Source organism: Schistocerca cancellata, chromosome 10 (genome assembly GCF_023864275.1).
Source record: "Schistocerca cancellata isolate TAMUIC-IGC-003103 chromosome 10, iqSchCanc2.1, whole genome shotgun sequence".
In the NCBI taxonomy this organism is placed as follows: domain Eukaryota; kingdom Metazoa; phylum Arthropoda; class Insecta; order Orthoptera; family Acrididae; genus Schistocerca; species Schistocerca cancellata.
Window position 1 is genome coordinate 48,940,180 of NC_064635.1, and position 27,402 is coordinate 48,967,581.

Sequence of the window (27,402 nt, forward strand, 5' to 3'; positions counted from 1 at the left end):
TCTATTAAGTTGTAACAGCAGAGTTATCAATGATACATGTCAGATAATGGGAGAAGAATCTCACAAGAGGCAGATATAAACAGAGAATAAAAGAAAAAAAGGATGTAAATGGTGTTTGAGGGAAACAAAAGACGGGAGAGGCAAACATTTCCTGAGGTCTTGAAAGCAACAACAAACTGGCGGGTGCAGCCTCAACAATAATCTATCCTGTTCTTGTGAACTTGACCTGTGATGTAATGCTGACTCTTGTGCAGTTCATAGAAAAAATAACTATGTGGAGAACAGAGGGGATATATTAAAAATGTTAGCAAAAGAAGGAATTAACAAGCAAGTGAAATAATTAGTTTTTATTGGATATATTATTCATAACTTTATCACAATATTCTAACAAAATTAATATTGGAAGATTTGAGAATGTGCACACTTCTGAAAACCATAATACTTCAAACATTCTGATTAATTTACAACAGAAAGCCATCTTCATTATTACTAATTAATATGTTTTAGACTTATCACAAACTAATTGCTATAAACAGATCTAGGGTAATCATAACCGTCTACGATATGACTTCTCATAATGAAAACCTTCAGCACAATGTATATATCCTCTTTCTCCTGTTTCCTACAAAAATCAAGAAAGATGATGAGTGTCTGGTGCCATAATTCAGATGTTTCATAAGCATTTCTAATACACTTGACAAATAGCCTTCTTGTGCATGTGAACAAGCATTACCGGTAAGTATGTTATACATATAGATCATTATTTTTTCTCAATGTTGCATCAAAGAAAAACAATTTACATTATTGCATGTTACATTAATAAAGGCACTACCAGGTGACTATGATTTGATGTATTATTGCCAACATCCAACTGAAGAATCACAAAATAAATAAGAATAAGAGAACACACAATTTTTAGCCCATGAATATTCAAAATAAAAAGTTTTATAGCAACCTTTCCTTTCTATAATGTCATTGGTATTCCAACCTGGGCTTTCCATAGTTTGAGTTCTTAACAAAATTATACCAAAATACCTAAAGCAGAAGTACATGTTACGATGGTTGGCTATGATATCACTAACTACTTAATCCTTGAGTGGGTGAGGGGAACATGATGTACTTTGTACATGTAAAGGATAGTGGTCTTCATGTTGCCACAGTAATGAGCAAAATCAGAGTTTTACCTTAGTTTAACTAAACAACAAAAAAATAAACCTACATTCTATGAGCTAAATCACTGCTTAACTAAAATAAAAAACTGTCATCATTTTACTCCGCTGCCATGCACAAGTGTTACAGTAATGACCCACCCAAGTCATTAAAAAACGTAGTTGCATCAGGTCCCAACCAAACACTTATTCGATTACAAATTCCTCAATGTGAGATTGTACCACCTGCTTTAGAACCTGCGTCATTATCTTGCATGGATCATAATTTTTTTTTCTCACCTAGCTTGCCGTTTATTGTATATTATTGCTGCTCACTGGGACATATGACAGCATGACTTAGCAGTGTGTTATCTGAAGCAATAATGAAGGAATAGATAATGGGCTCTCAATTGTAAAGCAGCAATGGAGTAGTACAAGACAATGTTATTGTGAATGGTGCCCCTTATACGTAGGCATGCCTGCTTGAGGGTTAAACCTCAACAACAAAGCAATCTTTTGTTTATATGCAAACTGAGCAGTTGTCAGACACCAGACAGTGTTATTGCACCAACTTTTGGAATGTACGTCAGTACACATTCCTATTCCATTTATGTATAATCAACAATGTTTCACCATATACTTCAAAATGTGGTGCATTACAAATAATTACTAAATTAATATATACATCTTAGCAAAAAGGTATATGAAGAGATTTGTTAAATACAGGACAAAAGTCTTACAAAAATTTGCCATTCACATATGAAATTATTTTGTATCTCATTCATGACTATTTTCATCGAGAAAATCCACACACTTATTAGATCTGATTTAAGAATGCTCAATGTGAACACATAAACAAAGCTAATATGCAGACTTTCACAGATGGTTATGTACACAAAGTTTGAAACAAATTTATGGTCAACGATTTCTAATACAAGATCCTCCCAAATAAAATCTGTGGGCTCCCAAACACATCAAATGTTTACATATTCACTTCTGACGTCCATAGACGATAGCAAGACATTTTAAAATACACTGAGTACTGACAGTATTATGTCAGATGGACCTTGCACACAATGGAACAACATGTTTGAACACCAAGTGTTTGTGACTATGCTACCCAGAGAAATTAGCTACCCAGTTGAACACGCATGGACATAAAATTGCATTTAATGACACTTATAATGAAGCCTAATGGTTTCTAGAAACTGTAACAGAAGAAGTTATTGATATAGAAATATATAACCATCAATAAAGACAATGGCTTGCAGCTGAATACACCATGGACACAGCCACCGTAAGGTTACAACAGGTGTGGCAGGCACAGGATAAAAACAACGCCTTGTATGACGATGAACTGAGTATTTGTGATGTGACATCTGATGCGATGGCAATACAAAACAAGGCAAGCAACCTCACAGTCAGATGCCATTTAACAATGGCCGAGGAGCATTGTTGAAAGCTCGTGGATGTACAGGCACTTGATGCTGCTGGAAGCATGAGAAGATATTGCAGCGAGATCATGCATTCTGATGTTCAAATTTAACAACACAAACATCGCAGATATCTGTGTATCCCTTTTCCAACACACTAGTAATAATATGATATGCTGAGAGATTCCAGACTGAGTACGATGTACACAAATATGAACAGCTTGTATTAGCTTGCTAGATACAGCATAAGAAAGAATTTCTTTTCTCTGATGTAATTTTTAAAATTGTTACTGTTCCAAAAACAGGATATTTAGAGGTTCAAGCACAGGTAGACAAAGATGATGACGTGAGTTGGCTTATGACTTGTTGAAGGGATTTTGATACATCCAAAAACTTTTCAAAGTAAAGAAATAATACCCTTCCCTAAATGTGTGTCCAACATCTCATCCAATGCATCATCTCATCTGGTTTCAATTTTCGAACCAACTGGAGTATGTTAGTACATAAGGCCCATCTATAACTGGATTTTTAACTAAATGAATACATGTGATTCCACGACATGTTATGATGCATGGATTGTCACAAGAAATGACTGGTAACTTAAGAAATTCTGAATTGAAATTGTTGCTCTTCACATACTAGGGCTATAAAAAAGTAGTCATCAAAGCTCCCTTAAAAAATGCATACAACAGACCTAATATCAGACAACAGGCAAGTGTTCTGAAGTTTTGTTCATCATACTAAACTTGTGAGAGGCTTCAGCTGAAATTATCAGAAAGATAGAGGCATGTTTCCTGCATGAACTGATTCTATTATAATCTATACAACACACACACACAAAACAATGATAAACACACAGTATACTTTAGCCAGCCTACCTTTTGTGCAGTAAAAAAATTTAGCTAATAGCAAGAGTCTATGTTACTTGCTCTTTACTTTCTTGTGGTACTCTAGAAGCAGAGGCACATATTTCATGGGTGTTTACAGAAAAAGTGATACAGTATATCAATATTTAAAACTGAATTATACAAAGCAGACAATGCAATTTATTTTATCATAAAAAACTTCGTTATCAGGGTTACAGCTTCTATGTATGGAATGTTTACAAACACTTTAGTTTAATTATTGTGAAAATTTTTAACACTGACATGATTGCCTAGACATCAAGAGCAGCAACTCATAAGTTTCCATAATTCAAAATAAAAATTTTAGATACACACTTACATGTTCAGACAACAGGTTACTGCTTCCATGCTGCTTCTGCAATCTTCCATTGACAATACTCAGAGCCGAATGATGTGATGATGATACAATTTTCCAGTGCTGTACATCAAGGAGATAAATCCTCCAGTCTCTGTGAAAATTTCTTTAAACCACATACCTAACAGCATATAAAAGCGGCAACTTGAAAAATGTCTAGTAAACCTCTAGTTTTATATATCACAGTACGCAGTTCAGTTCCAGTGGTCTTCGACTCTACCAAACTTAAATACAAGGGAGCCGATGAAAATAAATGCATTCTGTAGAAAAAGACCAACACCTGGATATGACCTTTCTTGGCCTGAAAATCAAGAAAAAAAACATTGTTACAACAAAATAAAAAAATTATACAATTGCTTTATCAATCTTCACAAAAACACTGTCACAAAATATGATCATGAGTCAAAATAAAAAAATTAATATGTTTTTCTATAGGCATAAGTTTGGTTTGAAACTGAAATATAAAAATATATACATATACACTACTGTTGACAAGTTACACTTTCAAGTCACATTAATGAACCACCGACACAGAGCAGATGACAACACCAGCTGTGGATTGTGTATAAAGGGGCACAGAAGACAGTGCAGTTGGAAACAGAGTGATTTATCTGACATCCAAAAGGGCACGATCATTGGCATTTGGGCCAAAAGTGGAAGCACTTCTGATATGGCTATGTTTATTCTACATCTACATATACATCCATACTCCGCAAGCCACCTGACGGTGCATGGAGGAGGGTACCTTGAGTACCTCTATTGGTTCTCCCTTCTATTACAGTCTCGTATTGCTCGTGTAAAGAAGGATTGTCGGTATGCCTCTGTGTGGGCTCTAATCTCTCTGATTTTATCCCCATGGTCTCTTCATGAGATATATGTAGGAGGGAGCAATATATTGCTTGACTCCTCGGTGATGGTATGTTCTCAAAACTTCAACAAAAGCCCATACCGAGCTACTGAGCGTCTCTCCTGAAGAGTCTTCCACTGGAGTTTGTCTATCATCTCCGTAACGCTTTCGCGATTACTAAATGATCCTGTAACGAAGCGCGCTGCTCTCCGTTGGATCTTCTCTATATCTTCTATCAACCCTATCTGGTACGGGTCCCACACTGCGGAGCAGTATTCAAGCAGTGGGCGAACAAGCGTACTGTAACCTACTTCCTTTGTTTCCGGACTTCATTTCCTTAGGATTCTTCCAATGAATCTCAATCTGGCATCTGCTTTACTGACGATCAACTTTATATGATCATTCCATTTTAAATCACTCCTAATGCGTACTCCCAGATAATTTATGGAATTAACTGCTTCCAGCTGCTGACCAGCTATATTGTAGCTAAATGATAAGGGATCTTTCTTTCTATGTATTCACAGCACATTACACTTGTCTACATTGAGATTAAATTACCATTCCCTGCACACCATGCGTCAATTCGCTGCAGATCCTCCTGCATTTCAGTACAATTTTCCATTGTTACAACCTCTCGATATACCACAGCATCATCCGCAAAAAGCCTCAGTGAACTTCCGATGTCATCCACAAGGTCATTTATATATATTGTGAATAGCAATGGTCCTACGACACTCCCCTGCGGCACACCTGAAATCACTCTTACTTCAGAAGACTTCTCTCCATTGAGAATGACATGCTGCGTTCTGGTATCTAGGAACTCTTCAATCCAATCACACAATTGGTCTGATAGTCCATATGTCATTACTTTGTTCATTAAACGACTGTGGGGAACTGTATCGAACGCCTTGCGGAATTCAAGAAACACGGCATCTACCTGGGAACACATGTCTATGGCCCTCTGAGTCTCGTGGACAAATAGCGCGAGCTGGGTTTCACACGACCATCTTTTTCAAAACCATGCTGAATCCTACAGAGTAGATTTCTAGTCTCCAGAAAAGTCATACTCAAACATAATATGTGTTCCAAAATTCTACAACTGATCGACGTTAGAGATATAGGTCTATAGTTCTGCACATCTGTTCGATGTCCCTTCTTGAAAACAGGGATGACCTGTGCCCTTTTCCAATCCTTTGGAACGCTACGCTCCTCTATAGACCTACGGTACACCGCTGCAAGAAGGGGGCTAAGTTCCTTCACGTACTCTGTGTAAAATCGAACTGGTATCCCATCAGGTCCAGTGGCCTTTCCTCTTTTGAGCGATTTTAATGTTTTCTCTATCCCTCTGTCATCTATTTCGATATCTACCATTTTGTCATCTGTGCGACAATCTAGAGAAGGAACTACAGTGCAGTCTTCCTCTGTGTAACAGCTATGGAAAAAGACATTTAGTATTTCGGCCTTTAGTCTGTCATCCTCTGTTTCAGTACCATTTTGGTCACAGAGTGTCTGGACATTTTGTTTTGATCCACCTACCGCTAAGACCAAAATTTCTTAAGATTTAACTGTTCTCGTGTCGCTGTAATTAAATAGCATTGTGCACGGCAAAATGACACTATCCAAAAGTGGCACGGAGGCAGCTATGGTGCACCACGGGCCATAGACAGGGGTGACTACAGCTGCAGAAATGTGTACGAGTGAATAGCATGCAACTGTTGAGCAACTGACCACCCGGATGAACCGAGGGGCTACCAACTGTCTCTTCGCACTGACCATTCTGCAAATGTTGGTGCGTATGAGCATCTGCAGCAAGTGCCTGGTTCTTGCACCCATGGTGACTGCTGTTCATTGACAATGAAGGCTGGATTTTGCATGCCAGTACTGTAAATGAAGTCCACCAAGTGGCAACAGGTGGCCTCGTCAGATGAATCACGTTTTATGCTCCGTTGGATAAAAGCAAATACTCTGCAATGATCATTAGAGCAGGGAGCATTATGGTCTGGGAAACATTTTCATGCCATTCCTTGGGTGATATCATCATTCTGAATGGCACAATGGAGCAACCCAAGTATGAAACTGTCCTTGGGGACCATGTCCACCCGTGAAAGCAATATGTTTTTCCTCGGCACATTTGCACCTACCAGCAGGACAAGTCACATGTACGTGTGTTGTTCAAAGAGCTCCAGGATGAGTTTACTGGATTCCCCTATCCACCAAACTTTCCAGATGTAAATCCAACCAAGAATCTGTGGGACCACCTCGATGGCTCCACATCCCTGTTAGTACCTTCCAGAACCTCAGACCCCACTTGCATATCCGGCAGCTATCTGCACTGCAAAATATGATTATTCAGCCTATTGACAGGTGGTCATATTAACGTGACTGGACAACATTTGTTTCAGGTGGACTAGTTTCACTTGCCTGACATCACTCCTAATGCAAATGATATTCCTTTCACTTTATTACTTTTCCTCTAACAATTCATATACCACAAGTACACAAAGTACAAAAATCCTTTTACATTCTGTCCTTTCATAATCCTTATTGATCAGTATGACAGACTTGGCTGACAAACGAAAAGTTAATATTTTACACAAAAACAATTTTATTTAACGAAATTTTCAAAATGTAAAATTCTTTGATACTAGTTGAACTTAAAAATCCAGCTACAGAAGTAAGTATTTGTTTTATGACTGACATACCTATACCTCATTTGAAAACTATATTTCACTAATATGCCCTCTTCCAGAATTTCGTAATTCCATAAATTAGTAAAAGAAGTTGTTGCAGTTATTCAAATTCTAGAATGTAAATCTTTCAAAAATCAAATTTTACTGTCTTGTAGCCCTAATTTTGTCTGTATTCAAATCTATACATTCTTATCAGAAAAAAACATGTTAGTTAAATCTCAAATATAAAATTTTTGTTTCTAGAATGTTCTTGACGAGCTTTATCAGAAAATGCAGGAAAAACTGCACAGCTCCAAAGACTCCTTACTCCTGAAAACATAACCTAATATTAATACCATTTGATTTGAAGAATACACAGCTGATCAAAATAACTTCATTACCAATTGTGAATAACTACCTATCATTCATATCTTTTGTATTGTCACTGAATATGTAATTGGTTTTTATTTCAATATTTCATACACATCATCTTACAAGATTCTTTCAGTAGGCACAGTGGGCCATGCCACAGCAAGTCCTTGCTGATCATCCTTTCACAAATGTTGCTAGAGTCACTGTTCTGTCTGACATCTTCAAAAACAGTACCGTCATACTAGAAACAGGCTGCATTTTGTGAAGTCTTTAAAAAATGCTCCATTATTCTGTAAAATTGAAAGATTCTGCTAAAAGAACACTGATCGTCAATATTGCATTTTACAAAAATAAATGTGCATTGACAGTGAAGTAACACTGAAAATATTGTCTTGGTTCTTCATAACTGTTTCAAGTACTTATTTGTTCACAGCCCTCGTAAATGTATCTTTAAGGATGCTTCTATCTCCTTGTAAATCACAAGTCAGTCATGCTGGACACAGCATAAATGCTTTCTTTTTTTCTTTTAAACAACAAACAATTTTGACTGACCTTCATGAAATTAATCTCCGACTTTCTAAAGAAATTCTGCAAATGAACTGTAACTACATGACTGACAGCCAAGAGTTGAATGAAATGGTCGGTGGCGCATTCTTGTCAAGTTAGCCCTGTTCAAAAATTATAAGAAATCGTCTAATGAAAGAAAATCTTCATGACATTATCAGTTTATCACAACACTGTTATTTTAAACAATCCCAGTGAACAGACTAGTTGGTCAATTACTGAGCTGCCATTTTTAAAAGTAAGAAAGCATTTTAAAATCTTATCAAGATCTGATGGACATTGGTGAAGCTTTGACAGTACTTCAACAATATTAGGAAAAGCATAGACTGCTTCTCACCATACAGATGACAATTCCAAGTGCACACAGGCACACCAAAAAGACCAGTACACATTCAGCTTTCAGCCAAAACCTTCTTCAGAAAAAGGTGGGCGGGCATGCGCACAACCCCCCCCCCCCTCCTCCACCACCCCTCACACACACAAAAAGCACACTCACGCCAAGCACATATGACCACCATCTGTAGCAGTCCCAACTGAAACGTGTTCTGGTTAGAGCTGCCAGAGATAGTGACCACATTTGTGTGACATGTGCTTGCTTAAATGAATGTGTGTGTGTTCTCTTTCCTGAAGAAGACTTTGACCGCAAGCTGAGTGTGTCCTCCTGCAACTCAACATGTCACCTTTAGGGTGAGTTGAAATCTATCCTTTTCTTAATATTTTTTATATTCAAACCTCGACTTTCCGTTACTTGACAGTACTTCATTATAGGTAACTGCACCATCTACGAAAATTCTAAGATTGCTATTAATGATGTGTGGTGCATCATTAACATACATCATGAACAGCAATGGATCCACCATACTTGCCTGTGGGTTGAAGAGGATGAAATTAAAATACATCTTGTTTCTTGATGTGATGTTTGAAACTTTCCCGGCATACTGATTGTTCGACAACAACACAGGAGAACTGCGTAAGTCAGTAACATCTTGCCACAATATTTCAGCACAAAGTCTTTTGGCCATCTTCAGGTGCGTATAGCTGTAGAAGTACTGGAAAATAATCGCTGAGCTCTGCTATTTAAAGCCAAAGGGGCTGCACTGTGCATGTGCTGCGCATGTACTGTTTAGCGTGCATATTCACAACTCCGTGCGCTGCGCCTGGCGTCCTCCGCAGTGGAAACTTGGCATTTCGATATCAGATCGATCTTCATCTTTATACCAATAACTACGTTGACTACGAAGTTCCTCTACAACAGGATTCCAAGCGGAATTTAACTGGTAACCGCTATCTCGATTGATAAGAGACTCGCTGTCTGACAATTTTATTTCTATGGATTCATTTATAATTGAACTCCAGAAATTTGATGTTTGAGCCACAATTTTTGTAACATTGTAATTCATGGAATGGCCAGTAGAAATACAATGTTCAGCGATTGCGGACTAGGTAGGTTGGAGAAGACGGGTATGCCGCTGGTGTTCTACAATACGTTCCTGTACCGTTCTTGTTGTCTGCCCTATATATGACTTGCCGCAATCACACAGAATCTTGTAGACACCTGATTTATGTAGGCCCAGGTCATCCTTAACGGATCCCACCAGTGATGATATTTTCGGAGGAGGGCGAAAGATGACTCTAACTTGATGCTTCCTCAATATTCTACCTATCTGTGACGAGATGTTCCCAATAAAAGGTCGATAAGCCATTGACCTGAAGACCTCTTCTTCTTCCTTGTTGTGTCATTTGTAGGACTGCATAGCTCTGTTCACTTGCTTAGTTGAAAAGCCATTCATCATGAATACTTTTTGCAGGTGTTTCAGTTCCACTTGAAGACTGTTGACGTCAGAAATAGTATGGGCATGGTGGATTAAAGTTTTAAGGACACCCATTGTTTGTGCTGGATGATGGCAACTGGTAGCTTGCAGATACAAATCTGTATGGGTCGGTTTTCTATACACCGAATGACCAAGTGTGCCATCATTCTTGCGTCGTACCAGAACATCTAAAAATGGCAAACAACCACATTTTTCAGTTTCCATAGTAAACTTAATATTTTCATGTATGGAATTCATATGATGTAAAAATTCATGGAGACGGTCCACGCCATGAGGCCATACTATAAAGGTGTCATCCACATAATGACAAAACACTGTCGGTTTAAAAGTGGCAGAGTTGAGAGCTCTCTCTTCAAAACCTTCCATAAAAAGATTTGCCAGCAGGGGAGACAAAGGACTCCCCATGATGACACCGTCAGATTGTTGATAAAATTCATTGTTGAATGTAAAATATGTAGAAGAGAGAGTATGCTCAAACAATGTTGTAATATCTGCATCAAACATATTACCATCAGGTGTAATGAATCTAGAAGAGGCACCTTGGTAAAGAGAGAAACCACGTCAAGGCTGACCAGCAAGTCGTTGCTTTGTAGCTTTAAAGACTGAATATGGCTGATAAAATCACTAGAGTTTTTTATGTGATGAGGGCATTTGCCTATAACTAGTTTAAGCAGTGATGCCAGAAATTTTGCTATGTTGTAGGTGGCTGCCCCAATGTTGCTCATGATTGGACGTAATGGTACATTTTCCTTACAGATCTTTGGCAGTCCATATAGCCTGGGAGGAACCGCACTATTTGGTTTCAATCTCTTGATGACCTCCTTCGATAGAGAACTATTTGACAAGAGTTCTGCTGTTTTTCGCATAACTCGGTTCGTGGGGTCCTTATCAATTTTGTGATAGGTGAAATCACATAATACAACATTGATCTTATTGATGTAATCATCCTTTGTCGTAAGAACCGTAGAATTTCCTTTGTTCGATTTTAAGACAACTGTATCCATATCTGCTCTTAAATTACGGAGAGCTCTCCTTTCCATAGGTGGGATATTACTCTTCATAGGTGCACCTCTAGTCAGCACACGACAAGACTCATGTCAGACATCCTCTGCTTTATCTGTATCAAGATGGCATGCAGCTTCTTCAATGGCACTGACGAAGTCTACAAATGGTGGTGAAACAGGTGTGGGGGCAAAATTCAGACCTTTTTCTAACACAGACATAGTCGTATCATCAAAATCTTTCTCTGTCAAATTAACAAGAGATCCTCAAGGAGCCTTCTGTTGTAGAGAAACTTTGTAGTCAACGTAGTTATCAGTATAAAGATGAAGATCGATCTGATAATGAAATGCCAAGTTTTCACCGCGGAGGGCGCCAGGCGCAGCGCACGGAGTTGTGAACGCACATGCTAAACAGTACATGCGCAGCACACGGAGTTGTGAACGCACACGCTAAACAGTACATGTGCAGCGTATGCACAATGCAGCCCCCTTTGGCTTTAAATAGCAGAGCTCAGCGCGTATTCACCAGTACTTCTACAGCTGTACTCACCTGAAGATGGCCAAAAGACTTTGTGCCGAAATATCGTGCAAGATGTTACTGACTTATGGCAGTTCTTGTTGTGACTTGTCAAGACAGCCAAGCCACTAGGAGGTGAAGCCGAAAGGCACGCATTTAAGCTCACGCAGGCTGGCGTGAGGTCTGGAACAGTTAAAGGATTTGAGTCTAGCAAATAAAGTATGTAGCTGTTGGAATACTTAACTTTAATCCATAATTGGTGAACATCGGTCTGACAGTACATGCATCACAAGATAAATAGCAGTTGATAATGGCGCATTGCTAGGTCGTAGCAAATGACGTAGCTGAAGGCTATGCTAACTATTGTCTCGGCAAATGAGAGCGTAATTTGTCAGTGAACTATCGCTAGCAAAGTCGGCTGTACAACTGGGGCGAGTGCTAGAAAGTCTCTCTAGACCTGCCGTGTGGCGGCGCTCGGTCTGCAATCACTGATAGTGGCGACACGCGGGTCCGACGTATACTAATGGACCACGACCGATTTAAAGGCTACCACCTAGCAAGTGTGGTGTCTGGCGGTGACACCACAGTTCTCCCATGTTTTTATGGAACATTTTGTTTCTGTTCAGAAGCATGTGCAGCTTCCAGACACATGGAATAGTTTTACTTTGAATCATGGCTTTCAGGACATCATGAGTAAACCGCAAGGTGGGTTTCACATGACAAATGTTTTCAGAATCCGTACTGGCTGTCAGCCATTTTGCTCAAGGTACCTCTTTATGTTTGAGTCTAGATCAAGTCCCAACATTCTGCTACATATGGATGTTACTGGTATTGGACAGTTCTGAGTTTCATTTCTATTGCTCTCCTTGTAGACAAATGTGACCTCTGCTTTCTTCAAACTACTGGGTACAGATTTTTGTTTGAGGGATCTACACTATGGTATGGTTACAGGAGGCATTAACTTAGCTGCAAATTGAGTATACAATCTGACAGGGATTCCCATGGGCCCTGTTCGGTTTTATATACTTCAGCTGTTTCTCAATGCTGTTGACATTAATACTTATTTCACTTATCTTTGCAGTGGAGTTAATATTAAACTGGGCTATTAATCCTGGGTTTTGCTTTGTAAAGGAACACTTTAAAATAGGTTTCAGCATTCTGCTTTTGCTTTGTTACCTTCAATTTCTATTTCTGTGTCATCTATGAGTCCTGCCCACTAAATTTGGTGCCCCTGACAGCCTTTACATATGTTGTCTCAGTAACCTCCATGTTCCTCTACTCTATTGTGCTTCACTAACTCCTGCCTATATATCAACATAGCACCAAAGTTATTGTCTTGTCCCTAGCGAATGAGACAGGACCTGAAATTATGGATAGCAAAGCAAAACCTGAAATCCTTAAATCTGTTTGTAAATGCTCCTTTATAAATGAAAGTCAGGGAGAACTGTCCCAATTTAATCCTCATACCAATGTAAAGATAAGTGATGCAAATATTAATTTCAGTGGGGTTGAGAAGCAGCTGAAATCATTAAAATTGAACAAAGCTCAGAGGTGTATTGGAATCCTTATTAGATTCTGTATTGAATTTGTGGCCTAGTTAGCCCCTCTTCTAACTAAAATGTAGTATAGATCGCTTAAAAAAAAAACCGTTCCCAGCAGGTGGAAGAAAGCACAGATAACCCCATATATAAAAAGGGCAATAGACGCAATCCACAAAACTGTTGTCTAATGTCCTTGACACTAATTTGTTGTAGAATATTAGAAATATATAGAGAGTTGAAACATAATCAGGTAGACCTGTATTGAATGGGATGACCTCCATACCAACCAGCATGGATTCTGAAAACATCGACCATGTGAAACCCATGTTACACTTTCCTCAACTGACACACTTACAGCATTGGGTCAAGGCAGTCAGGTAGATGGAATATTGGTTGACTTCAGAAAAGCATTTGATTCAGTACCACTCCTACACATATTGTCAAAAGTTTTATCATACGGGCAAGTGAAATTTTTGACTGGGTTGAGGACTTTTTGAAAGGGAGGACACAGCATGTTACCTGGGATGGAGATTCATCGCCAAATGTCGAAGTAAATTTGGGTGTAGCCCAGGGAACTGTTTTGGGACTGTTGCTGTTCATGTTGTATATTAATGACCTCGTAACAATATTACTAGTAACCTCAGTCTTTTTGCAGGTAATGCATTTGTCGTTAATGAATATTCAATTAGATTTTAATAAGATTTCAAAATATTGCATAGGTTGGCAACCTGCTTTCAATGTTCATAAATGTGAAATAGAGCACTTCACAAAACGAAAAAAAGACCTATCCTGTGACCATAATGTCAGTGAGTCGCAGTCGAAATTGGCTAACTCATGCAAATATCTAGGTGTAACACTGAGTAGTATATGAAAAGGAATGATCATATAGGCTCAGTTGTGGTTCAAGCAGATGGTAGACTTCGATTTGTTAGTAGAATACTGGGGAAGTGCAATCATTGTACAAAGGATATGGCTTACAAATCACTCATATGACTAGTTGTAAAATATTGCTCAAACGTGAGAGACCAGTGCAAAATAGGACTAACAAGGGATAGTGAGCATGTACAGAGAATGGCAGCACAAATGGATATGGGTTCATTTGACCTGTGGGAGAGTGTTGCAGTGATGCAGAAGAAACTGAACTGGCAGACACTTGAAGACACACAAATTATTCCAACGAAGTCCATTAACAAAGTTTCATGAACAAGCTTTAAATGATGACTCTAAGAATACACTCCCCCCCCCCCCACCCCCCGCCCCCACCCTACATATTACTCACATAGGGAATGAGGACAAGATTAGAATAATTACAGCACACACACACACACACACAGGCATTAAAACCTTCTCCCTGAAGGCCTAACGGTACTTACCGGGCACCGTGTCATCCTCCACCCACAGATGTCGCAGGATGCGAATCTCGAGGGGTAGTATGTCAGTTTATGAAACCTATATGAATGGTGTGGGAAGAATCCCTATTAATTGGTACAGTGGAACTTCACAGGGGTTTGCAGAGTGTGGATGTAGACGTAGATCTTACATTGCAGATATCTGTTTGCTTTTTCATCCGAAAACTTCTGTGCATCTCTGTTGAAATTTCTAATGATGAGACCTGAAAAACCACCATGCTATAAATCAAGCTGGAGGGTTTGATGAACACTGAATTGCATCAGAATGCATGGAGCACTGTGCAAAACAAATCTACTTATGTGGGTCCTCGAACATGATGCAAACAAATTCAACTGTGGTGAAGTCCAGAACATGGAACATTGTCTACAATGTCAAACTGGCCCACGAGATGTGCCCATGATAACCTAAAGCTTGAAAAGATACAAGCATTGGGCATGGCCTGATACTAGGCCGTAAACATAAAAAAACTTTTTCTGGGCACAAGATTGTTAATTCGGTCCAGTATGACAATATATTTTATGAATGATTTATATATTCAATTTATTCTCACAACTTCATCAGTTACACAACTCTTTCATTGTGTTGTTTAATTCACCTGTTCGGAACAATATTAAAACTCAAGATTTTACTGCTCCAAATACCTGCCCCCTTGGGGTGGTGGCATATTGGGTTCCATGCAACACCCCTCCCCCTTCCCAATCCTGGAGCCAGACCTGCTTATACCACATAAATGTAATTGCTTGGCAAGGAAACTGCTACTTTCAAACCAGCTGCTGCCTCCTTCGTTTTAGTGTATAGCAGCTATTTGATTTCTATTATTGTGGTAACTTTATATTTACTTGATTACATTTTCATTTTCCGATTATAATATTATTACATGTGTAAATACTGAGTCCTGTTTGTAGTACTTATTTCCTGTCATGTAACTTTGTAGCAAAAATGGTTCTTATTGCTCACTTCTGCTGAACAAATACTTTGTTTACTTTAGATCAAATTAATTATCAAATGGTTCCATTTCTATAAACTGATTAATTTTGCAGATTATAAGTATTATAAATTCTCAAACAAAAGGATCCACTTCAAAGGCAATAGAAAAAGGTAAGTGCAATTATTCTCTTTTGTAGTTGAAACTGTTTAAAATCATTTTACTTCAAATTATATTATATTCATTGATTTTAGTAGAATGAATAAAAATTTGCTTCAGGCAAAATGTCATTGTTGCCTAATGGAGGTCTTGCTAACAAATGACCAGGTATGTAGTTAACGTTCATATTAAAGAAATTACTTTGTGAAAAATAAATTACACTTGGAATTAAGATACAGGATCATTTTTAAGAATGATAAAATATAATGACAGAGCACTTACTGCACTCAGTCTTAGTTTTTTAGTGTAATTGAACGATATTCAAACTGAAGTATTAGTAACTGTTACATGGCATTCCACAAGCAGGAGCATCACTTGATAATATTGTTATGTTCTTTAAAGAGCATTCAGTCAGACACCAAAGTTCGCCCTGGCATCTTTGTCAGGTGCCCCCAGTACCACTGCTGCCATCACTAATCACGGCTGTCAGCAGCCACTTCACCATCAACACGGTTTCTTCGGATCGAGTGACAGCTGCTGTGGTCTCCCCATCTCATTGGACCCCTCATGTTGCCCAGCAGGGTGCGCTGATGCCTAATCTAACTGTTGAAGGAGGTACAGGTGTTGTGTATCAGTTGCAGACTGAGTATATATTCTGCCAGTACATCATCTTCACTCTCAGAGTTGCTTACCCTTGGCATGCAGGCCTCTCTCCTCTGTGGGCTGTTCATTATTACCACAAGTACATCACATGTTACAGGCACCATACTGTATATAACAGTTTCCTGATAATCCTTCTGTTAGAAGTGCCACCAGAGGGTACCAGCCATGGTTCTGAGCAGACGTTCTTGGGATAGTTTACGTATGTCTTAAAGGGTCTACCATTTCAGTTCCCCCAATGTCTCTGTGACACTCTCCTATGGAATAAACAAACATGTAACAATTTGTGCTGCCCCTCCTTGTATACATTCAATATCCCCTGTTAGTCCTATCTGGTACGGATCTGACACACATGAGCAATATTCTAAGATGGATCACATGACTGATTGCTTTTTAATCTTTTTTGTAGACTGATTGCACTTCCCCAGTAGTCTACCAATCAACTGAAATCTACCACCTGCTTTACCCACGACTGAACCTATGCGATCATACCATTTCATATACCCACAGAGTGGTACACTCACGCATTTGTATGAGTTGGTAGATTCCAACAGTGACTCATTGATATTATAGATATCGGGTACTACATATTTTTCCTTTTTTGAAGTGCACAGTTTGACATTTCTGAACATTTAGAACAAGTTGCCAATCTCTGCCCCATGTTGCAATCTTATCAAGAGGTGACTGAATATTTATGCGGCTTGTCTCAGGCAGTACTTCATTATACATAACTGCATCATTTGCAAAAAGCCTGATTTTACTAATAATATGGTCTGCAAGGTCATTAATATACAATACTAAAAACAAGGGTCCAACACACTTCCCTGGAGCACACCCAGTTACTTATAAATCTGATGATGACTCTCCATCTAAGATAAAATGCTGTGTCCTCCCTACCAAAAAGTTCTCAATTCAGTCACAAATTTCACTTGATACCCCATATGATTATATTTTTGACAATTAGTGTAGTTGCGGTACTGAGACAAATGCTTCTTGGAAATAAAAACACACTGCATCTACCTGGTTGCCTTGATCCAAGGCTTTCAATATGTGATATGAGAAAAGAGCAAGTTGGGTTTCACATGATCAATGTTTTCAAAAACCCTGTTAGCTGGCACTGAGGATACCATTCTGTTCAAAATACCTCATTATGTTTGAGCTCAGAATATGTTCCTAGATTCTACAAGAAATCAACGTCATAGATACTGGATAGTAGTGTTGTGGATCACTTCTACTACTCTTCTTGTAGACATGCGAGACCAGTGCCTTTTTCCAAGAACTGGCCACGGTTTTTTGTTTGAGGGATCTACGACAGATTATAGTGAGAAGAGGGGCTAATTTAGATGCAAATTCAGTATACAATCTGACAGGGATTCCATTGTGCTCTGGAGCTTTTTTCAGTTCTAACAATTTCAGCTGTTTCTCAACACCACTGACTCATACTTATTTCATTCATCTTTTCAGTGGTACAACGATTAATTGGGGCAATTCTCTTGGGTTTTCCTTTGTAAATGAACATTTACAGAGTCAAGCAGTTCAGCTTTTTCTTTGTTACCCTCAATTTCAGTTGCTTTCTCATTCACTAAAGGCTGGATATTAACTTGGGTGCCACTAATAGCCTTTGCATATCACCAGAATTTCATAGGATTTTGTGAAATGTCATTTGATAATATTCTGCTACAGTAGTCCATGGAGGTTCCCTCACATTGTGAATTGCTCTACTAAATACTTATCTATGCAGCATGTGGTCAATTATTCTTCTAATTTGAGCCAGACTTCCTCTACATGCTCCTACCCTATGCTGAAAGTTCGAAGATCCTCTTTGAGATACAAACTGATCTGTTTATCTAGTTTACTGAACACATCCATCTTTCTATTTGTTTTACTTGTCCTATGTCCTTAGGTAATTATTGTTCCCACAACCGTGTCATGGTCACTGATACCTGTGTCGATGTGGACATCATCAAAGATGTCAAGTCTATTTGTAGCCAATAGATCAAATATATTTCTATTGTGACTGGGTTCCCTAAATATCTGTTCTAGGTAGCTTTCAGTGAAGGCTTTCAGTACAATTTCACAGGATGGCTTACCACACCAACCACTAACAAAATTGTGATTTCCCCAATTAATTGTTAGCTGATTTAAGTCTCCACCAATGATAACAGTGTGATTGGGGAACTTGGGTACAAATGAACAGAGGTTTTCTCAGAACTTTGTGGTTACATGAGGAGACGAGTCTGGTGGGCAAGAGAAGGATCCATTTATCATTTTATACCCACCTTTGATGCTGAGTCTTGCCCAGTCAGGCTCACATGCAGTTTCAGTTTCTACCTCAGTGGATCTGAGTTTTTTGTCTACAGTGACAAACACACCGTTTCCATTTCCCATTTGCCTATCCTTTTGATATACATTTAATTTTTCCTCAAAAATCTCACTGTTGTCAATTTCAGGTTTCAGGCAGCTTTCATTGAGCTTCATTGGTTTTCACGAGCACTTCAAACTCTGTCACTTCATTACGAATGCTTCGGCAGTTTACCACCTCTCACCTGTGGGAGGCATTTCTTTCAGTCTCGCACTTATACTTCTGGGATTCCTACACCCCTGGATGGAAAGCCGTATAATCTAAAAAAAAAAAAAAAAACCTCTTGGGTGCACCGCACAGTCAGTAACCTGAGTAGCAGCCTCAGTTGTGTAGTGCACATCTGACCTATTTATAGGCACCCTACAGTTCACATCGCTATGGCACTGGTCCAGAAAGTCGCTTGTCACAGAACTTCCAAAGTGTCTGGTTCAGTCCTTCCACTCAACACACAACCGAAGGGCCACGATCAGCTCTGGAGACAATGCTGCATATTGTGAGTCTCAATGAGACTTAATGCACAAAGCCGGTCTCCTCAACTTTATCTGCCAGTCGCTGGAATGACCCAAGAGTCACTTTAGGGCCCAGACGAAAGGCATCATGTGTTCCAATGTGCACCAGAATCGTCAGTTTGTTGCACTCTGTTCCCTAAATGGCTGCTGGAATAGCCTCACACTGAGTGCACCTGGTGTTCCTTCCTGTCCCTCGCTGGAATTTCCCGAAGGGATACAATCATTCGCCATAGATTTGGATTGCCAATGATTTATAGACCCCTACCCTTTCGTGTTTTCCCAAAACAGGTGAAGTGAGTCCCACTGGCTCAGTTTGTTTAAGTGAAAGACAGCGCTTTAAACTTGTTAGTTACGGGGATTGGTATAACACCCTGAGTCCTCCCTGGCCAAAGTCCACCCTCCACGTGACGCCTAGATCCACCATTGACACGCTACTCGCAGGGAAGTGGACCAGTAATGACAGATGCAGTACTGTCTGCAGAGGAGACAAGATATACACAATATACATAAATGACCTGGTGGATGACATCAGAAGTTCACTGAGGCTTTTTGCAGATGATGCTGTGGTGTACCGAGAGGTTGTAACAATGGAAAATTGTACTGAAATGCAGGAGGATCTGCAGCGAATTGACGCATGGTGCAGGGAATGGCAATTGAATCTCAATGTAGACAAGTGTAATGTGCTGTGAATATACAGAAAGATAGATCCTTTATCATTTAGCTACAAAATAGCAGGTCAGCCACTGGAAGCAGTTAACACCATAAATTATCTGGGAGCACGCATTAGGAGTGATTTAAAATGGAATGATCATATAATGTTGATCGTCGGTAAAGCAGATGCCAGACTGAGATTCATTGGAAGAATCCTAAGGAAATGCAATCCGAAAACAAAGGAAGTAGGTTACAGTACGCTTGTTCGCCCACTGCTTGAATACTGCTCAGCAGTGTGGGATCCGTACCAGATAGGGTTGATAGAAGAGATAGAGAAGATCCAACGGAGAGCAGCGCGCTTCGTTACAGGATCATTTAGTAATCGCGAAAGCGTTACGGAGATACAGGATCATTTAGTAATCGCGAAAGCGTTACGGAGATGATAGATAAACTCCAGTGGAAGACTCTGCAGGAGAGACGCTCAGTAGCTCAGTACGGGCTTTTATTGAAGTTTCGAGAACATACCTTCACCGAAGAGTCAAGCAGTATATTGCTCCCTTCTACGTATATCTCGCGAAGAGACCATGAGGATAAAATCAGAGAGATTAGAGCCCACACAGAGGCATACCGACAATCCTTCTTTCCACGAACAATACAAGACTGGAATAGAAGGGAGAACCGATAGAGGTACTGAAGGTACCCTCCGCCACACACCGTCAGGTGGCTTGCGGAGTATGGATGTAGATGTAGATGTAGATATACACCAGAGGAGTGCACTTAAGGTACCTTTGGTACAGTTACCACAGGTACACTACTCTCGGCAGCTCTTCCAACACACTGATTCACCACAGCTGACAATCGTTTTACAGTAGTTGGGGTGATTTCCAGCTGCTTACAAATGTCAACCAACTCACCCCATGTCTGGTAACAGCAATCACAGTGAAGCTGCATTTTGGCTGTTGCAGTGTATTGCAGGTCAGTGAACAAAGGGCTACAAATTAAACCTGCTGATTATTTCTTAATCTGAGCTAAAAAGGTGCTAATTCCCCATAAAGACTGAAGCAGATATACAAAAAGAGATTTCTGTTGAGACAACAGAAATAAGTTATAGAATTCACTAATTTCCTAAAATATTTTTATGTTAATTACAGTTGTTAGCAAACTGGAAAACAGATTTAATTTATGATAAATGCAGATAATATATATGACTACTCTTCTTTAAGGGAAAATGAGATATAACACAAAATATTAATTAGAATATCTCCTACAGTAATTAAAACCCCAATTGCTTGTTGATTACGCAAAGGAAAATTGTAACTACCAAAAATTTTCAAAAGCGCACATATATTTGCGTTAATACACAATGAAATACAGGTGCGATGTATACTTTGGCTGAACTGTGACCCACAGATGCTGATGTGCTACAAATTAAAATACATATCCAAAACGCTCGTACCACAGACTTACAAAAATATAGTATTGTAAGCGTCTGAACAGTCTGAAAGTGACCTATTTCTCACATAATTGGACAATGAATTAGAGAAAGGTTGTTTTGAACAATGATACCCCTAATGTCCCTAAAACTTTTGAAAGAGCACAATCTAACTTAAGCCTACAATTGACAATAACAACACTAGTTTATCGCAGAGCTTGTGGATGCTCGAAATTTCACAATATATCATAAAACAAATGGCTATCAATACAATCAGTGAAGGATTGCACAGGAGAAGTGAAGCAAACAGTAACACATGTGAATACAGAACTTAAAATTATCACATGATCTTGTGCAAGCAGTCTCACACAAGGGGAGATTCGAAAGCCGGCTTTTATATGTAAATAAATGTGTGTATTGCATGGGTTTTTCACTTAGTAAGTTCATCTCGATCAAAATAACGAAACTGTGTAGCACCAACAAAGCACATAATCTGCTAACAATCTTTCAGTTATTATCAAAACTGTCCCTGGATGTGAACTTGTGCCATTAAGTAACTGTCCCTAAATTAAACCTGAGAATCATCATTATTACAGCATGCCTTACACACATGGGGCTTAACAGTAATGGCAAAGGCCATAACAGGAGGAATTTCTCCCTTCTTAATTACAACAGTGTTGGAATAATATTAATTTTATCAAAGTTTTGTTTGTCTTTTTAAAATAATGAATTGCAGATTTTATGAGATCTATTCACCTGTAACTTGTCTATTTCAGTATAATGAGAAATAATTAGCTAGTGGCTAATGTAACAGTATCAAAACTTAGTATATGATGAAAACCATTTTATTTTTGCAAACGGCAATGTTTTACCCATTTGTCTGATAGACTGAGGCAGTTTCAGTAGAGCACAGGATCAGTATTACTCTAGGTGGCTTGGCCACAGCAGCCAATAAGGTTACAATCTCGAAGAACTTTGTACATCAGGTGCAGGATGAAACAAGTTTAGAAGAGACACTTGAACCTCTCTCAAAAATGGAGGAAAAGGTTTTTGCTGAAAATGATAAGTCCTTTTCCATTCTACATTATTTTTTTGGTGCAGACCAATTCAGTTGTAGCAATGGGGGCCTGCAAGAATAGCAAGTTACCAGATGAAACATTGCAGGAAGCTCTAAAGTTAGACTAACTTGTGGCAAAACAGGGTACAAAATCTTGCTAGAAAACAAATGACCTTTCTCTTCAGACAGAACCCTCAGATGTACACTACAGAATGTAAAGTTTAGATCTGGAGTACTGAGAGAACACATTGGTTCCCTCAAGATCAAAATGCATCTCATGTTACCAGAAGCAAAACATGCAATTCTTATGATAGTGAGTTTAGTTTGACTCCACCATTGGACTAATAACCGAGCATTGGCTGCATCATTTGTAATGTTAGTATACCACCTGCAAAATTTTGTTCAGAAAATGTAGCCTCATCCATTAGTTTTTATGCTGGGTGGTTTTACAAGATGGAAGCATGCAATAAGTTGCAATTATACTTGGCCTTCTTTTCAAAGTTCATATGTCAAGAACACAATTGTTGCACATGTAAACGAATGGGAGACATTCGGTATGAAAATTCATCATGTGGTATCTGATATGTGTGGGCAAAATCAAGGTCTATGGCTAGAGTTATAAACTACTGCAGGTAGGTTTATGAAATTAATGCACTCTGGGTAGCATCCTGATAAGAGGAAGCTTATTTTGCTAGCTGATCCAACACATTTTAAAATGTTTGAGAAACCACTTAGTCAGTGGGCAATCAGTCTTCCTTCCCCAAAATGTTATTGGAAACTACTGTGGCAGACTGAGAAATGGTTTGGTTACTTCTGATTAACATTCAGACTGATCCTGCCATTGAGTATGCTGTCAAGACAGGGAAACTTCTGAGGAATGCTTCGATCACAGTATAGCTCTTAAAGGATGTTCGTAACCTGTTTTGTCTCGTGACATCCAGAGGCCCAACTATGGAAATTGCTGGTAGTAATAAACAAATGTAAGCAGTCAGGTAGATATAAGGATGAAAAGTGCCTGTTTACACTCTTTTGTGTGTTGTGCTTCAGCACCACCTTCGTTCCTTGCTTGTGTTGCTGTCCTTTTATATTTTTGCTGTCTGGTCCCAAAAGTATTTGTAACTATCAGCATGTCACTTGAAACCGGAAACATATACATTACTTCGTTACAAACTCGATTTGTTAATGAGTATATTAATTCATAAATTGGGAAGAAACAATGGAGTCAAAATCTGCAGAATTATAGTGTGTCAATAAGACAAGTGAATCTAGATCATCTGTGTGTTCTAACGAGAGAAATGTTTCTCCAAAGTGTACTATAAGAACCACAGAATGAGGGCACCTTGAGAACAACAAATATCAAGTCTGTGTATTAGGTGATAGTCATGCAAAGGATGTGCCACAAATAATAAATGATCGGCAGTCGCAATTCAGAGTAACAGCCATTGTCAAACCTGGTGCTCCCCTTAATGAAATAGTAAATAATTTTGAAAACTTAGTTAAGAGTGGAACATGCTGTGTGCTAATAGGTGGAGCAAATGACATATACAAAAATGAAAGCCAACTAGCAACAAGGGCACTCCAAACAACTCTAAAAAAGCGGTCAGATCTAAATTTAAAGGTTCTCGTTGTAAGTGTGCCACATAATCATGATCTAATCGAGGAATCATGTGTAAACAAAGAAATAAAGTCAACAAATAATAAATTCAGGAAGATCTGCTGTGCTTTTAAGTGTGCAACTTTTCTGCATGCAAACAGCTCAGTGAGAAATCATTTCACGAGGCATGGACAGCACAGGAACTATTATGGAAAAAAGATGATGGGTGAAAAGATACTAGAAGAAGTAAGCCGCATAACAGTAGAAAAGTTCCCTAAAATCCCACTCCAAATGAGGGCAGAAGCAGAAGAAATGAAAACCTTAACAAGAGCAACATTTGCTGAAGCACTAAAAACATCATCATCTGCTATTGTAAATACTAAAATGTCATCAGCTGCCACAGCTAGTATAAACAATCAATCAGCATCATCCACTTCAAGTAGGAAAAGCAACAGAAACAAGAAACCTGTGGTACAACAGGATTTTTGGTATCCAGCCGTAATGAAAACTCCAAGATAACAGTGTTAAACGAAAGGAGAAATACCACCAGTGCTCACTCCCCTGTTCTAAAGATTATGACTCTAAATGTGCAGTGCCTTAAGAACAAATATTGTGAACTTGAAATAGCAGTAAGTAACACCCAACCTGATGTCTTGTGTATTACTGAACATTGGTGTAAGGACCAAGAAATTAGTAGTATTCATATTAATCCATTTAAATTGGCAAATAATTATAGTAGGAAAATTGCAAAAGGTGGTGGAGTCGGTATTTACCTTAGACAAGAGTTAGAATTTAAAAAGAGATGTGAAGCCTTTGACACTGTTGATCACAGCATACTTTTGAAAAAGCTTGAAGCTATAGGTAACAGAGGATCGGTAAAAAAGTGGTTTGAGTCTTATCTGGAAAAAGAGGATGCAGGTGGTTGAAATTACAGCACCAAATATTAATCAAAAAATTAAACTAAGATCAGATCCAAGGGAGGTCACAGTAGGAGTACCCCAAGGAAGTGTATTAGGCCCCTTGCTGCTCCTCATTTACATTAATGATATTCAGGTGTCAGAGAGAAAAGCTAGAATCATGTTATTTGCTGATGATACTAGTTTAATTGTTAGTGATATGAAACAGCCATTGCACAGTACTGTGGACCATGTCCTACAAGATATACAAAAATGGTTTAGTGCTAACACGCTAACACTGAATGCAAAAAAAAAAAACTAATTATGTGCAATATGGAAAAATAAGTGAACAGGACGACCTAAATCCCACCATGGAGGGCAAACAACTTGAAAGAGTACAGTGTGCAAAATTCCTGGGTATGCACATTGATGAGAAGATTAATTGGAAGGACCATGTGGTGAACGTAGCCCTAAAACTAAATTCAGCATGTTTTGTGCTTAGAATAATTTCAAGAGTTTGTAGTAATGACTGTACCAGATTAGTATATTTTGGCTATTTTCAGTCCATTGCATCCTATGGGATAGTATTCTGGGGAAAAACAAATTGTCGTCTAAATGAGATTTTCAAATTACAAAAACGTGCTATTCGGATAATGACCCACAGCCCACCTCAAACACATTGAAGGCCCCTTTTTAAAGCATTGAAAATTTTAACAATTCCATCATTATACATTCTGAAATGTCCGTTGGTGATCAAAAGAAATCAGGACAAAATGAAAACCAATACAGACTTCCATAATTACGATACACAGCAATGTAAAGATCTCCACATACAGGCTGTAACAAAGACCCGAAGCCAGAAACTTGTATGTAATCAAGGCATCAAACTTTTTAATGCACTACCAAAACATATCAAAGAGCTGGAAAATGAGGATAAATTTAAAACTGTTCTAAAGAACCACATGCTTGACAAATGCTATTACAGCATAAGTGAATATCTCTTCGCAACTGTATAAAATATATGTTTAAGTTAATGTGGCAAATGAAATTTCATCAGTGCATAATAAATTATGTTATAGAAACACTTATTAGTTGTATATTGTATTAAACATAAGATAGATTAATTCGAATTCAGTGCAGATACAAATTTTGTAAAGATATTATATAGTTGTTAAAGTGTACCCTGACAAATCCTATATCACAAATGTGATCATTGGGATGATAATAAATAAATAAATAAAAGCATAGTCTTCAAAAAATACGAGTAATTTTCGGTAAACAGTACTCATCTTTGGACAGTGTAATATGTTTCTATGTCAGTTGATGATCTAGCAGTTTGAAATGAAAAACACAAATGACATTTTATTAAAAGGTAGTGAAGATAGAGTTGTCAAGAAAGTATACAGGGAAGTCTTCCTGCTTTGGTTATTTAGATGTAACAAGGCTACAGTTAACGACATACTAGTATGCCTAATGCACTTGTGTACTGCATTACACTGTTGCCCCAAAAATTCTTTGCCAAAAATATTGTACATTAATATTACGTCAGTGTTTAAGGTAATAAACTTTGATTGTACCTTGATTATAAATGAGACACTTTGAATGCTGTGTTCTAAATAAACCGTTACAGATGAAAAGTTGCTCGTTTAAAAGTCATGGTTGTTGTACTGGCAGATGGTTGTTAGTGCTAAATTCTTTAAAAATGTCACAAAAACTTCTTCAGAAATAGGGTGTTTGTTTTGCATCTTTGAATTTTCCTTGTACCAACGATATTTTGCGACCTAATATTGGTTACAGTTTATATTTGTGAGGATTCGAAATGAGCAATAGTGTGCTACAGATACTGGCAGCAATACAAACTGTTTGATCTTGCTGAAGTGGTAATAAAAAGAAAACTACGAAACCCATCACTTTCTCTGTGAATGAGGTTCATCATGACGAAAATTAGGCAGAAAAATATTGGCTCACATTATGCTACTATTTTTTTGTTGCTGGAAATCCTGACGTTCAGTTCGAACCTGGTGCTCTACCGTATCAATACGTTCGGCAACTTGGTTGCATTATGACTGCGGCAGCGTAGTGTGCTGCAGTTGGCAACGACCATTGATAGGTGGGAATTATGTGACGTTCGTATGAATGCAGACGTTTTGTTACGAAATTTTCGCTTTATGGGTAAAATTAATTAATCAATTGTGCAGACGAGGGTACACACAATAATATGTCAGTCAATGAGCAGGATCAGCATTAATTATTTGCTTCACGACCAGTCGTTGCCAACATCAGCACGTTTCGCCGACGCTGTCGTAAGTAAAATTTTACCAGGAAAATAAGATGACATTTTTATTTAAAAAAAGCCAAATATGTTGTTGTAACCCATGTCCCTGTGTGACCTCCCTGAAAGGCAGACCATACAACCCTAGTCAGAGCTTAATGGCGATAGGGTTGGCAACATTGAAGCAAAGTTGAGTCACTGATTTCAGCCAAGGCGGAGCGCGACGTTTCATTCTGTCTTTTGCTCCGCCAGTGTGAAGTGTGATCGAGGGATCATGGTTGAATTACTACA

General features: G+C 38.6%; 1 protein-coding gene and 1 long non-coding RNA gene across 2 annotated transcripts in view; one reads left to right on the forward strand and one right to left on the reverse strand.

The window, feature by feature from the left end:
- The first annotated feature begins 1,264 nt into the window (after positions 1-1,264).
- LOC126106301 (uncharacterized) overlaps positions 1,265-27,402 on the forward strand; it is a 568,942-nt gene continuing 542,804 nt past the window's right edge. The window contains exon 1 of the long non-coding RNA XR_007523325.1: positions 1,265-1,340. This is a non-coding gene — a long non-coding RNA (uncharacterized LOC126106301). The remainder of the gene's footprint in view (positions 1,341-27,402) is intronic.
- LOC126106298 (transmembrane protein 50B) overlaps positions 3,848-27,402 on the reverse strand; it is a 596,676-nt gene continuing 573,121 nt past the window's right edge. The window contains exon 4 of the mRNA XM_049912518.1: positions 3,848-4,142. Coding sequence (XP_049768475.1) covers positions 4,036-4,142 — 107 coding nt within the window. The 3' untranslated portion in view covers positions 3,848-4,035. The remainder of the gene's footprint in view (positions 4,143-27,402) is intronic.